Source organism: Rhynchophorus ferrugineus, unplaced genomic scaffold, assembly GCF_030347505.1.
Source record: "Rhynchophorus ferrugineus isolate W39M unplaced genomic scaffold, kcgeb_rfMv2 rfM10, whole genome shotgun sequence".
Lineage (NCBI taxonomy): Eukaryota > Metazoa > Arthropoda > Insecta > Coleoptera > Curculionidae > Rhynchophorus > Rhynchophorus ferrugineus.
The window spans coordinates 18,503,577-18,517,373 of record NW_027472589.1 but is presented as its reverse complement, the minus strand read 5'-3'; the positions used below and the strand labels follow the sequence as shown (position 1 = coordinate 18,517,373).

The window sequence follows — 13,797 nt, the reverse complement described above, 5'->3', positions numbered from 1 at the left end:
TGGTAATTTAGTAAATAGTTTATAGCATAGCTAAGGTTCATTGTTTTATATCCTCTAATTTATAAATTAAAATTAATGTTAAATTTTAAAATATATAAATGAATACAATACAAATTTTATTATTATTCTTTTTTTTCTTTTAACTTCCTTAAATATGTTTCATAAATAAATGTCATATTAAAAATTGACATATAAATTTACTTTTTCGATTGGCGATTTCGGTCTCGAACCCAATATTATTTAATCCGCCCTTTCGACTTGGGAGTATATTTATTTGATTCTATTACACTGTAGGATAAATGCACTTAAGGTTTTGGTTGGAGGCTGGGATTTTTTGTTTGCCTTTTAGGTAGACAGTAGATAAGTATTGTTCGAGTTAATTTAAAGAATGCTCCTGTTGTGCACTGAATGAAACGAAACAAGCATTCTTCTAGTTTTAAGATGGGGTGTGCTCTAAAAGCCATTAAAAAAGGGTTCAGATTGCTTGATTAATTTAATTGTTATTAAAATTTTATTTTTATTTTATGCATTTTATAATTTTTAATAAGGTATCTGGAGAATATGCAAAAATTTTTTAAATTGCATTTAATTAATTATAATTTCCATTAAAGTATTAATAGGTGTATATTACTATGTCACTGAACGTTATAATAAAATATCATAAGTTATATTATTTTCAGAACTATAACGACTTCAGAGCATTAAAAATATAAGTGTACATGCCCTTTCTTTACTTTTATGTTATAAACATGAGTATGGAATAATAAATGAAATAATACATGTTTGTATATTAAAACAGAGAATATATGAATAAAACAATGTATGTTATAATTGATATTTGGCTTTAGCATGTATATTAAAACAATAACGAACAAAATTAGGTAATTTATTTTTTACAGTTTGGAAATGGATATTAAAGGAATGATCTTACAATAATTAAATTTATTATTAATTTTCTAAAACTTAGGTCTATAAAGTAAATAAGCAAACTATTTGACACGTAGTTCAAAAAATGAAATATCATATAGTCATATCTATTATTGCTTTAATCATGAAAGACCTGAATTAAACATTATTTAATCCAATCAATGCTTTAAAATATTCATCTACTATTAATAGAAGTCAGTACCACTAAAATTTACAGAAAACTGTTTTAATCTTTAGGATTATCTCTAGTGCAATTATATACTATGTCTTCAGAACGACATCAATTAATAACAGTCAACAGTTTTTACTTCAGCAAACATAAAATCAACTCAAAATCAGATTTATAAAATATAAATCTAAATAAACCTTTTAAGCATAGAAAACAGACAATTCCTGTTATTCTCAAATTTTGTCAACCTATGTTGGGATGAAATTTTCGCATAGGTCGGGTATTTCAGTAACATCTGCATAACTTTCCGATAAAACAAGCACATTAATTTGTTTGCTCTAAAAAACGTAAAATATAACTTTACATAACCATAATATTCTTAAGCATATTTTATCCTATAAAACACGCTATAGCTGTTAATAAATTTTAATAATTCCAACAAAACGGGAAAAGTTGAAAGTAATACACAATGCTGCTCAAAATTAAATAGTTTCTTTTAATAATGTTTTAACCACTCACTAAGATTTTAAAAACTTTATAAAATTTTTAAAAGAAACTTTACCTCCTGTGAGATTTGATCCTAGAACGCTACTGGCGGTATAAGTCACAGATCTGACGGCTATTACTAGCTACTTGAGGCGCTTTTTCCTTTGATTGGAATATATTTATTTGTAACGCATATTACATCAAAAATACTAGGCCTAAAATTTCGTCCTTGATATAAACTTCGGGTGCCCGTTTTCTTGAAAAAAGGGAGGACAATTTATATATTGCTTACCATATATATATATATATATATATATATATATATACATATATATATATATATATATATATATATATATACATATATATATATATATATATATATATATATATATATATATATATATATATATATATATATATATATATATGATTTGTTAATTGTTGATAGGCAGACATAATGCTATTTTACGATTAATTTAAGATTACGTAATAAATACAAAACATTATTTCATCATCATCTAATGCCATACATATTTGCCCATGGTCATTAGTTTTTAGTTCAAACTTATTTATTTCTGTTACCATAACCAGAGGGTCGTAATTTGGCAGAATCGCGAAATAAAGAAATCTTTGTTCGAACACAGATTTATCCACTGGATTTGAAACGAAACCAAACTTTTTGTCGAAATTGATAGAATAACTGAATATATCAATATATTTTAACTTTTTAATACATTTAACGGATATGTTATCAAAGGACTTGCAATTAATAATACAGTTATAATAGTTTTTAAACTAGAGTTGTGCTTTATTATATTTACAATAAACTCCATACTATATAATTTCCATACTATCTATGAGTTCTAGGCGCGTTTAGGGCTAGTCTACCTAATTAACAAATTGTATATCACAATAACGTATTTTATTTATAAAAGCATATTTATCTTTCATGCTTAGTTCTTGCCTCCTCCGCTACAGTATTTTCTTAAAAAGTAGTTTTGATATCACTATATTTCTCCTTAGTGTGTTCTCTTACCATCTATATACCTCTCTCTTGACAAAACTAGATTTAATCATTGCATTCTTCCTAATGCTTTTGCCATATTTTCAAACAGTTAAATTACACACATATCAGTGCAAATAAATCTTTTGGACTTTGAAATAAAATTTTCTACAATTATGGTATAGTAATTATATAGTTACATTTAGTTGTTTCCACTCTCATTACCTATGTCATAATCATAATCCCATATCCAGAAATTTTCAATCAAGTGAACTACTAATCCATAAATTTCAAATCTATCTAACATTTGTTCACGATTCCATCATTTCTCAATTTCTTCTTTAACGTGTCTAATCGAATTCATTCAAACCAAAGGTGTTATTAACCATTCCCGTTTTTAGCATGAAAACCTAATCAATTGTTAGTCCAACCTTTTAAAGTCAATGCTTGTGGTAATAACACCATTTTTAGTATTATCTTGCCATGAGCGACCATTGGGAATATTGGTCCCGCTCTGAAATATTCATGTCTGAACTAATTACCTAAATTGAAATAATAAGTTGTCCTTGATTTTATATATGCTTTTAACAATTGCATTGTTTTAAAAGCAATATCTGGATGCTCAATTCGACTTTTGCGTGGGTCATCTTTCCCATTTAATTATAACCATTTAAATCCAATTTTACCCAACAGTCTATGAAGACATGTTCTACATATTTCAAAGATCCACATATCTCTAATCTTTCTATGGATACTTTTCAGACTAGCAGTTTCCTCTGAAACAATTGTATACACTATATGCATTAGTTCGGAATATTTACACAAGCTAATTTCTAATATATCAGTCCTATAACATGTGTAAAAAATTAGTTGTGTAACCAGGCATATTTGAGACCACACAAAACACCTGAGATATGGAGAGTGCAGACGCCAAGAGATACAGATATATACAAGGAAGCGTACTGACTGAACCCATGGGAAAGGTAAATCTGTGTTAAGCCAGCCTACGTCCTCAATACAAAGTATCCAAGGCAGGAGCAATGGGGGATAAAATGCACACATATAGATGGCGCTACTAGAATTAAATTCATATATTTTTAGGTAGCCCTAAGCCTCAAAAGATGCGTGTATAAATTTGACAGCTCTCGAATCACTAGTTTGTGAATTATAGCATTTTGAGTGAAGCAACTTTTGTTATTGTGAACAAAAATTGATAAAAAAGAATTTCGGGTGTTGAAATAACATTACTTTTTAAAGGAAAAAATACAGTTGAAGCAAAAACTTGGCTTCAGGAAAATTAACCATCAAGGATTGGTATGCTAAGTTTAGACGTGGTGAAATGAGCACCGAACACGGTGAACGCAGTGGACGCCCAAAAGAGGTTGTTACCGACGAAAACAATTTAAAAATCCACAAAGTGATTTGAATGACCGCAAATTGAAATTAAATAACTTAGCGGACACTTTAAAAATATCAACTGAGGGTATACATCATATCATTCACGAATATTTGGGTATGAGAAAGCTCTGTGCAAAGTGGATGCCGCGCGGGCTCACTTTTGAACAAAAACAACGACGAGTTGATGATTCGAAGCACTTTTTGAAGATGGTCACGCTTAATAAACCCGAGTTCTTGCGTCGATATGTGAAATGGATGAAACATGGCTCACTCCGAAGTCCAATCGACAGTCATCCGAGTGCATTGTATACGATGAACCCGCTACAAAACGTGGGAAAACGAAAGAGTCCGCTGGCAAGGTGTATGGTGTTTGTATTTTGTGATGCGCATGGAATAATTATCATTGACTAACTTGAAAAAGGACGGGCCGTCAACCGCGACTATAACATAGCATTATTATTCGACCGTTTGAAGGACGAAATCGCCGAAAAACGGCCGCATTTGAAGAAAAAGAAAGTGCTGCTTCATCAATATAATGCATCGTGTCACAAGTATGAATTGGGCTTCGAATTTCTGCTCGCTGGGAAGAATTTTTCGTCGAAAGAAGAGGTGATCGCCGAAACTGAGGCCTATTTTGAAGCAAACAAGAACAACATTTGACAACTCGCACTGCAAAAATGCTATCGAAAAGTTGGAGGATCGCGATAATCAGTGTGGCACCTTTGAAGGGAATTATGTTGAATTAAAAAAAACTATTTTTTTCCAAAAAACTATGGTAGGCTGAGGACTTTTCAATTGATCTATAATTTTTTTACACTAAATGAGTATTTCGGCTCAAATAAACTGAAAATTGATCTTAATTTTGATTAGGCTGTTGAGCTTGGTGCGGCATATCGCGCGGCCTTTTTAACTGAACAACGCAAAGCAATAAAAGAAATCAGTGATGTGACACCTTTATCAATGGGAGTAACTACACTGAAGGGATTGGTAGATACAATTATTCCTAAAGGTACAAAACTGCCAACTAAAAGGCACAGAATATACCGTACTCCATACAATAATCAAAGTTGTCAATAATCAAAAACATGGAAAATATCTGAAGGAGAACGAAAAGATATAGCTTACAATAACATTACATAATCTATTCAAAGTTTTTTTTATATATGCGTCATCAAAAAGTCGCAATATTGCCGCATCAAATCTGAGATTTTGTTTGAAAATTCTGAAAATAGATATTCATAGAGTTACAATTTGATTGCAGTTTTAGTAAGTTATTTCGAAAAGGAACGAGATAATGAAGGCCCCCTTTTGCCCGTAAATTCCGTTAGAGAGATAATTATTTATGATCTTAAATATTATAAGTTGCTGCAATTCTATTGAAACTGTTTTTAGCGTGTTGCTGCTGCGCTAAATATTAGTTTAGGCAGTGTGAATAACATCGCTTACAAAATGATGAACAATAAGTTAGATTCAACCAAGAACACTTGACCATTTTGATACTGACTCTATTCGAGTTCAAATGTACGAAATGTATAAGAACGTTTGAGTAGACAAACTATTTTATCGATATAAACATAATTTAATAAAATTATTTCAGAAAAAACTGTTAGTCTGGAAAGTATGAATAAAAGCAGCTTTTTGAGGGATATAACGATGTTTTGAGGATATAAATATTTTGAGGGACATCATTTCATACACTCCTACAGGGGAGAGGATTTAAATGGTGTAAAAATAACCCTCGAAGAGGTCTAATGGAACTTCCAGACATTGATTTTAAAAAAATTCAATTTTTAAAAGCATAAAACAAGGAGAGGGAAGATAAGTTGTGGCACGGTCTCGCGCGTTGTTTCCCATGATCTCATTGCAAGACCACTATTGTTAAAGTTTAGACATACAGTGGTACGTCGTGCGTTACCTTCTCTTTTTACCAGGTGCCTATATAACACTTCTTCTTAGCACAATCCCTAGCGTGTTTGCCTGTGGCCTTTCCCTGGTACGCCTTGCATATTCATCATAACTGGGGCTGGAGAAATGAGTGCACAATACCAACAGAGCATTGCTTATTTATTCCAGTTTTTAGCTTAATCCTAGGGACGCCGACCTAACCCTAGTGGCAGGGTCCCGCGCGTTGCCTCCCTTGATCTCATTGCACGACCACTGTTGTTAAAGTTTAGACATACAGTGGTACGTCGTACGTTACCTTCTCTTTGTACCAGGTGCCTATATAACACTTCTTCTTAGCACAGTCCCTAGCATGTTTGCCTCTGGCTTTTCCCTGGTACGCACTGCATATTCATCAAGACTGGAGCTGGAGAAATGAGTGCATAATAGCAACAGAGCATTGCTTATTTATTCCAGTTTTTAGCTTAATCCTAGGGACGCCGACCTAACCCTAGTGGCAGGGTCCCGCGCGTTGCCTCCCTTGATCTCATTGCACGACCACTATTGTTAAAGTTTAGACATACAGTGGTACGTCGTGCGTTACCCTCTCTTTGTACCAGGTGCCTATATAACACTTCTTCTTAGCACAGTCCCTAGCATGTTTGCCTCTGGCTTTTCCCTGGTACGCACTGCATATTCATCAAGACTGGAGCTGGAGAAATGAGTGCATAATAGCAACAGAGCATTGCTTATTTATTCCAGTTTTTAGCTTAATCCTAGGGACGCCGATCTAACCCTAGTGGCAGAGTCTCGCGCGTTGCCTCCCTTGATCTTATTGCACGACCACTATTGTTAAAGTTTAGACATACAGTGGTACGTCGTACGTTATCTTCTCTTTGTACCAGGTGCCTATATAACAGTTCTTCTTAGCACAGTCCCTAGCATGTTTGCCTCTGGCTTTTCCCTGGTACGCACTGCATATTCATCAAGACTGGAGCTGGAGAAATGAGTGCATAATAGCAACAGAGCATTGCTTATTTATTCCAGTTTTTAGCTTAATCCTAGGGACGCCGACCTAACCCTAGTGGCAGGGTCTCGCGCGTTGCCTCCCTTGATCTCATTGCACGACCACTATTGTTAAAGTTTAGACATACACTGGTACGTCGTGCGTTACCTTCTCTTTGTACCAGGTGCCTATATAACACTTCTTCTTAGCACAGTCCCTAGCATGTTTGCCTCTGGCTTTTCCCTGGTACGCACTGCATATTCATCAAGACTGGAGCTGGAGAAATGAGTGCACAATAACAACAGAGCATTGCTTATTTATTTATACCAGTTTTTAGCTTAATCCTAGGGACGAGTACTAACCCTAGTGGCAGAGTCTCGCGCGTTGCCTCCCTGATCTCATTACACGACCACTATTGTTAAAGTTTAGACATACAGTGGTGCGTCGCGCGTTACCTTCCCTTTGTACTGTGTACCTATATAATACTACTTCTTAGCACAGTCCCTAGCATGTTTGCCTCTGGCTTTTTCACTGGTACGCACTGCATATTCATCAAGACTGGAGCTGGAGAAATGAGTGCATAATAGCAACAGAGCATTGCTTATTTATTCCAGTTTTTAGCTTAATCCTAGGCAACTATTGTTAAAGTTTGGAGATACACTGGTACTAACGTGTGCCTATATAATACTTAATCTTAGCACAGTCCCTAGCGTGTTTGGCAGAGTGTCGCGCGTTGCCTCCCTTGATCTCATTACACGACCACTATTGTTAAAGTTTAGACATATACTGTTACGTCGTGCGTTATCTTCTTTTGATACCGTGGGTACATGTCATATTTCATCCTAGCACAGTTTATGATTCCATCAATTATCGTTATTACCCATTATATATGGTTCATTGGCAAGCTGAAGCACACAGAAATGCTACCAATTGTGGTTCTTGCCGTTCCTTCATAACCGCGTATCTAGTGTGTTTGCCTCTGGCTTTTTATGTCGTCGCATTGCATGTTCATGCTAACTGGAGCTGGACAATAGTAACGGAGATGTGTGTATTTATTTCTTCTTAGTTCTTACCTTAATCTTAGCAAGGCCTCCTAACCCTAGTGGCAGGATCTCACACGTTTCCTCTCTTGATCTAAATACATGTCCATTAATGTTAAAGTTTGAACATAAGCTGGTACGTCGTGCGTTACTCTCCTTTTGTACCGTGGGCACGTATCATACTTCGTTCAGTTTTTAACGTGTTTACCTCCGGATTTTCCTCTCGTACCCATTGAATGTTCATCATAAGTGTAGCTGGAGAAGTAAGTCTACAATAGCAACTGAGCATTACATTTATTTATTCGAGTTTTAAGCTTAATCCTATCGACGCCTACTAGCCAAAGTGGCAGCGTCTCAAGCGTTACTTCCCTTGATCTCATTGCATGACGACTATTGTTAAAGTTTAGATATAGGCTGGTACGTTGTGCCTTACTTTCCCTGCCTACCGTGTGCACATATCATACTTCACCTTAGTATAGTTTATCATTGCTATCAGTTACCAATATTGTCTGTTATTATAATCATTTTCCGTCAATGTTATTGACTACTATTTACTAATATTATTGTTAACCATCCTTGTTCCAGCTTTGTTATTGCATACCATTGTTTCATCCTTCATTGAGAATATCAATAGCGTCCATTATCAGTATTTGTCGATACATTTATGTATCGACACTATTATTTTTCAATATTTTGATCTGCCTGCATAATTAATTACCCGCACACTTATCTGTCACTATACTAACTGTCAGTGCTGTTTTATTCCAATGTTGCCGAATAATATAAATATATATCGTAATAATAACCATTTCTAGTTTGCGCAGATACATTTTTATTATATTTTCAGAAATATCACCCAAACACCTCGAATATCAGGTTCTCACACGATTATATGCTTTATTTATTATGTAATTATATGTTATATCACTTATTTTGATCTCTGTTTTACTTGTTTAAGTTGTAAGATTATTTTTTTTTGTTTTATTAAATATAATATTTATTCTACGCCTTTATTTATAAGCAACTCTACACACATAGATCACAACAGTATGCTTTCTTGAATATAATATTTGGTTAGCTGTATCGAATTATTGTTCCTTTTTCTGTGGAAGGGGTAATATAATTCACTGTCATTGGTTGCGTATATATTATATAAAAACAAGAAATTTTGTTTTTAAACAGATAATTTTATTTGGGGCATTAATGATTCTTTAGATCACCACCTGACAACGTATATCTCCGTTAAGTAATCTAACTATTAGCATTTAATAATAATTATTAACATTTAATTCAATAACTTGAAATCGCGTTCTTTCTATAATATAAGAAGAAACACTTTTTAATTGTTCATTAGCTCATAGCCAATATAGCATATAGGGGGTATTAGTTATATTTGGGGTCCTTTAGTTGCATTTCTGTTTAAAATGTATGATGATATCCTTTCACCACTCATTAACTACTTGTTCTTTATATAATTTGTCTAATTTTATGCGTTTGAAACCAAAGGGTTTATATTTTAATGACACTTTTCAGGACTCCTATAAAGAAAATGCTGATGTGGGATTAGACCTCCTGAGAAGAAACGTGGAAAAACTTAGTGTTTGTTACTATATACTCAATTTATTAGTAATAAAACACAATTATATTAAGCTTACATAAAATATATTTTCTATTTTCTGTTTTACATATTTTAGAATATTCTAAATTTAAATAAACTTTTCAATTGCTTCAGTTATCATAGGCTCTAGGGTCATCAAACGCTTTAGTACATCCATGTCAAAAACGAGCACCGAATGTTCAACTGATGTTTTAAAAGCTTTATATTTATTAAGTATTTCTTCCAGAGATGTCCTATAATTTATATTTTTTATATTTTTTACAAATTCTTGATCGACATTCCTATTTATATTTTCTAGTTCATACTGAATGCGGTTTATAAGAAAGATAACGTTGCCATAAATATGCTCGAAAGCCTCAAATAAATCATCATCTTTTTTATTTTTCTCTGCATCTTCAATGCTACGTTTGATATCACTTTGACGTACTTGGGGTTCTTGCAATTCTATATTTACTTTCTTTTTTTTACCTGTAGCTAATACCTCAGCTTCAACTTTAAGAATTCCATCATTATCAAGTATAAATGTTACTGTAATTTGAACATCACCAGCTTTACCTTCTGGCAGATCAATGCAATAAAATTCATCTAAAACGTTATTGTAAATTCTATTTTTTCGTTCTCCTTCGGATATTTCGATTTTCATAAACCTTTGATTATTGACTAATGTTTGGACTGTTTGGTACTTTTCAGTTGGTAGTTTTGTACCTTTTTCAATTACTTTAATTACCAATCCTTTATATACAGTTACTCCTAATGATAAGGGAGTTACTTCAGTGATTTGTCTAATTTGATTGCATTGTCCTGTTAACATAGCTGCTTGATAAGCTGCACCAAGTGCAACAGCTTCGTCAGGATTAACATCAGTTTTAAGTTTACTCCAGCCAAAATACCTACTTAACTTTTGTTGTATCATTGGAGTTCTCGTAACGCCACCAATAAGTAGCACATTGGTTATATTTTCTGGAGGAATGTTAAGGTCCTCAATACATTTTTTTACCTTAACCATAGACTTTTCTACTATATCAGATATAATTTCTTCGTACTGTGTACGCGACATATGCAATGTAAAATCTTTATCGCTTCCATCAACGCATTCTAATGGAAGGTAATAACGATCTTGAATAGAAAGTTTTTCCTTGAGCACAATACATTTCTCTTTTAAACGTCTCATTAATTTCGAAGTTAAAATTTTATCGCCGTATTCCTTTTTTAATAGCTCCATAAAATGTTCCACAAGTAGTTGGTCCATATCTCGACCACCAAGAAAGGTTTCTCCTTCCACGTTGAGTACATTAATCTCCTTGTCCTTGACGTCAATAATAGAAACATCAAAAGTCCCACCTCCAAAATCATAAACTAATACTTTCCCATCCATTTTGGTACCTCCACTAATATAAAACAATGCACCTGCAACTGGTTCAGTAATGAGCCTTAACACTTTTAAACCAGCTAATTCAGCTGCTTTGCGGGTGGCTTTTCTTTGAGAATTATTGAAATGAGCCGGAATAGAAATAACTGCTTCCTTAATTTCTGTTCCCAAGTATACATTCGCTGATTCCTTCAAATATTTCAGTACCTCTGAGCTAACTTCTTCTGGTGATTTATGCGTAAGTTTTCCGTCATGCGTAAGTTTGAAGACTGCATTTCCCTCAGGGTCATTGGTTATGTTAAAACGGTAATGTTCATTGTTTTTAATCTTCTGAACATTTACGTCGTTAAATTTACGGCCGATGATCCTCTTCGCGTCTGCAACAAAAATAATAGAGATCTTGTGAATTTTAATTAAGATTTTACTTAAAATAATAAGAATATTATGGACATAATAGTATCTGTTGTGGCTTTTTCAGTCCAGATTAGATAAAATTATTTAAGTATACTACAACTATTATTATGTATACTACGAACTATAATTATTATATATTTCAGTATGCGATGGCAATTATACATACTTATATGTACATTATATGTACCAAATATATACTGAAATTTTGGGAGGGAAAAATTATACAAGATCTTAGAGATTGGATTGGGCTGTAGGGAATGTGATATTAGAAGTATGTTCTGATATCATATTCAAAATGGTATTACGACAAGTATTTGATCTTATCAATGGAGTTGTACTACTTATACCATTGTTTGTGGGATGCCTATCTGGCGTAGAAGGGATAAATTTAAAAATATTGCATCTTAGAGATGAACGACAGTTCAATTATATAATCCGAATAAACATAGGTCACTAAAAGAAATAACATCTAAAGCAAGATTTTTTCATTTAGAAATGTTGACAGAATGAAACCAAAGAACTATGTATAAGAAGAAAATAAATTTACAGTCCACCAGAACAATTGAATAAACTTTAAGAAATCGACTCTAATTGCCATTCAACAGTTCAGTTTTATGATTTTAACTATTGACATCGACAAAATGCCTCATTTATTAGTTTATTCTCCTTAAGAAAAGTATATCGTAACTTATTAGCAATAGCAAATAATTTAGAATCTTTGAATCCTTTAGCCATTGTATATACTCGTAAGTAAACACACCATCCAACAAATGTAACCGAGGAGATCATATAAATATATAATAATTACTTGAAAAATGTACAAAAATGATGTGCTTACCGTAGAAAAAATTGGTGATGCAGCTAACACCTTGATAATCAGCGGAGGTTCCAACAGAGATGTCTGAGATGTTTTCGTTATAAAAGACGAAAGACGGAGTTATACGTGGTCCTTCCTTGTTCGGTATAGCTTCTTGTTTGGCATCTAAGAAAACGGCTGCAGTGGAAAATGATGTTCCCAAATCGATTCCAATAACAGGTGCTTTATTCATCTTTGATATCTTAATTAGTTATTTAAAATTTGTTGGTTGTGTTTACTAGAGGCTCTTAAATAATATAAAATATATCGAAGCTGATTACTTTTAAACATTTTTTTATCTATATCTTACTTGACTAATTTATATTAGGTACGATCATTTTTTCGTAGAAACAGGTGATAATATCAATTTGTGTAAAATCAAATTGATAGCGATACTTTAAAAAAATATGTACTCACTTATACGTAATAAATCAAGATTTGAACGAGCTAACTGGGACGTGACTATATCCCTTTGCCAGGTTAATCCCAAAAGTGCCATTTTAATAAACATTTTTTTTTATTTATTTTAAAACCTCCGTTTTACCAACCAGGATCTATCTGAACTGGACCTACAGTTTGACGTTGTCTCCAAACCACCGCTTTCGACATTAAGCCTACCGACTCGAGGGTGACCAACTTAAAAAATCATTCCAGAAAATATCCAGACTTACCCAGTCTGGTTATTGGTATGACTGGGATTATTTTCCTTGTCGGATTTTGCACTCTTACCTAGGATTATCACAAACATTAAACAATCACAAACATAAATTTACGATCATGTCTCAGCAGGATTCGAACACGCCACTACTGCAACAGTAGGTGGACTAATTTGTCGCTTTTACCACTGCGTCACCAAGATGACAATAATAATAAAGAGATTTGTTGATACAAGAATTTCAACTAAAATGTGTTTGTATTTAAATGTTTATGTCAGTGGCGGCTGGTACATAAGCGCTGTTGCAAAAGGAAGCTAAAGAAGCTCCCAAAAATTTTATTGGGAGCTTCTTTAGCTTGAAAATTACGAGGGTCACCTAATATTACGGTTCAGTTAGATTCTACGTTTTGTTAAGAAAGGTATGTTTTACCAAAAATTATAAATTGCATTACATTTAGTGGGGCGTTTAAATGGAGAGGAGATGATGAGAGCGGTACTTTCCAGAATCGGTTGATATCTCGAGGATTTATAAATTTTCCGACTAAACTAGATGCAACTCTAAGTGGACACTTAAAGAATGCTTCGGTATCGAAAGGCACCTCCAAAGAAATACAGAACAATCTATTGCAGTGTATGCTTGAAATTTGTCATGAACAAATGATTCAGGAAATTAATAGTTCTTCATTCTTGGTGATCATGGCGGACGAAATAGCTGATGTTACTCCAAAATCTCAACTGGTAGTATTTTTTAGATATGTTCGTGATGGTGATCCAAATGAGCATTTTTGGAACTACTCAATTCCTGAAAAATGTGATGCAGAAATACTTAGTAAACGATTTTAAGCATTATAGATAATTTAATTCAATATTCGCCCAACAATCTGATTGCACAAAACTATGATGGAGTAGCGGTGATGTGCGGCCAACATGCAGGCGTCCAAGCATTTATTTTAAGAAATATTCCCTTGCTCA

At 33.3% G+C, this 13,797-nt stretch overlaps 1 protein-coding gene across 1 annotated transcript; it reads right to left on the bottom strand.

The window, feature by feature from the left end:
* Positions 1-9,569: 9,569 nt before the first annotated feature.
* LOC143204323 (chaperone protein DnaK-like) lies at positions 9,570-13,118 on the bottom strand. Its single transcript, XM_076416914.1, has 2 exons — positions 12,153-13,118; positions 9,570-11,277 (listed from the first exon to the last, which is right to left on the bottom strand). The coding sequence occupies exons 1-2, from the start codon at positions 12,361-12,363 to the stop codon at positions 9,620-9,622; spliced, it is 1,869 nt and encodes a 622-aa protein (XP_076273029.1). The 5' UTR covers positions 12,364-13,118; the 3' UTR covers positions 9,570-9,619.
* Between the last annotated feature and the right edge of the window lie 679 nt (positions 13,119-13,797).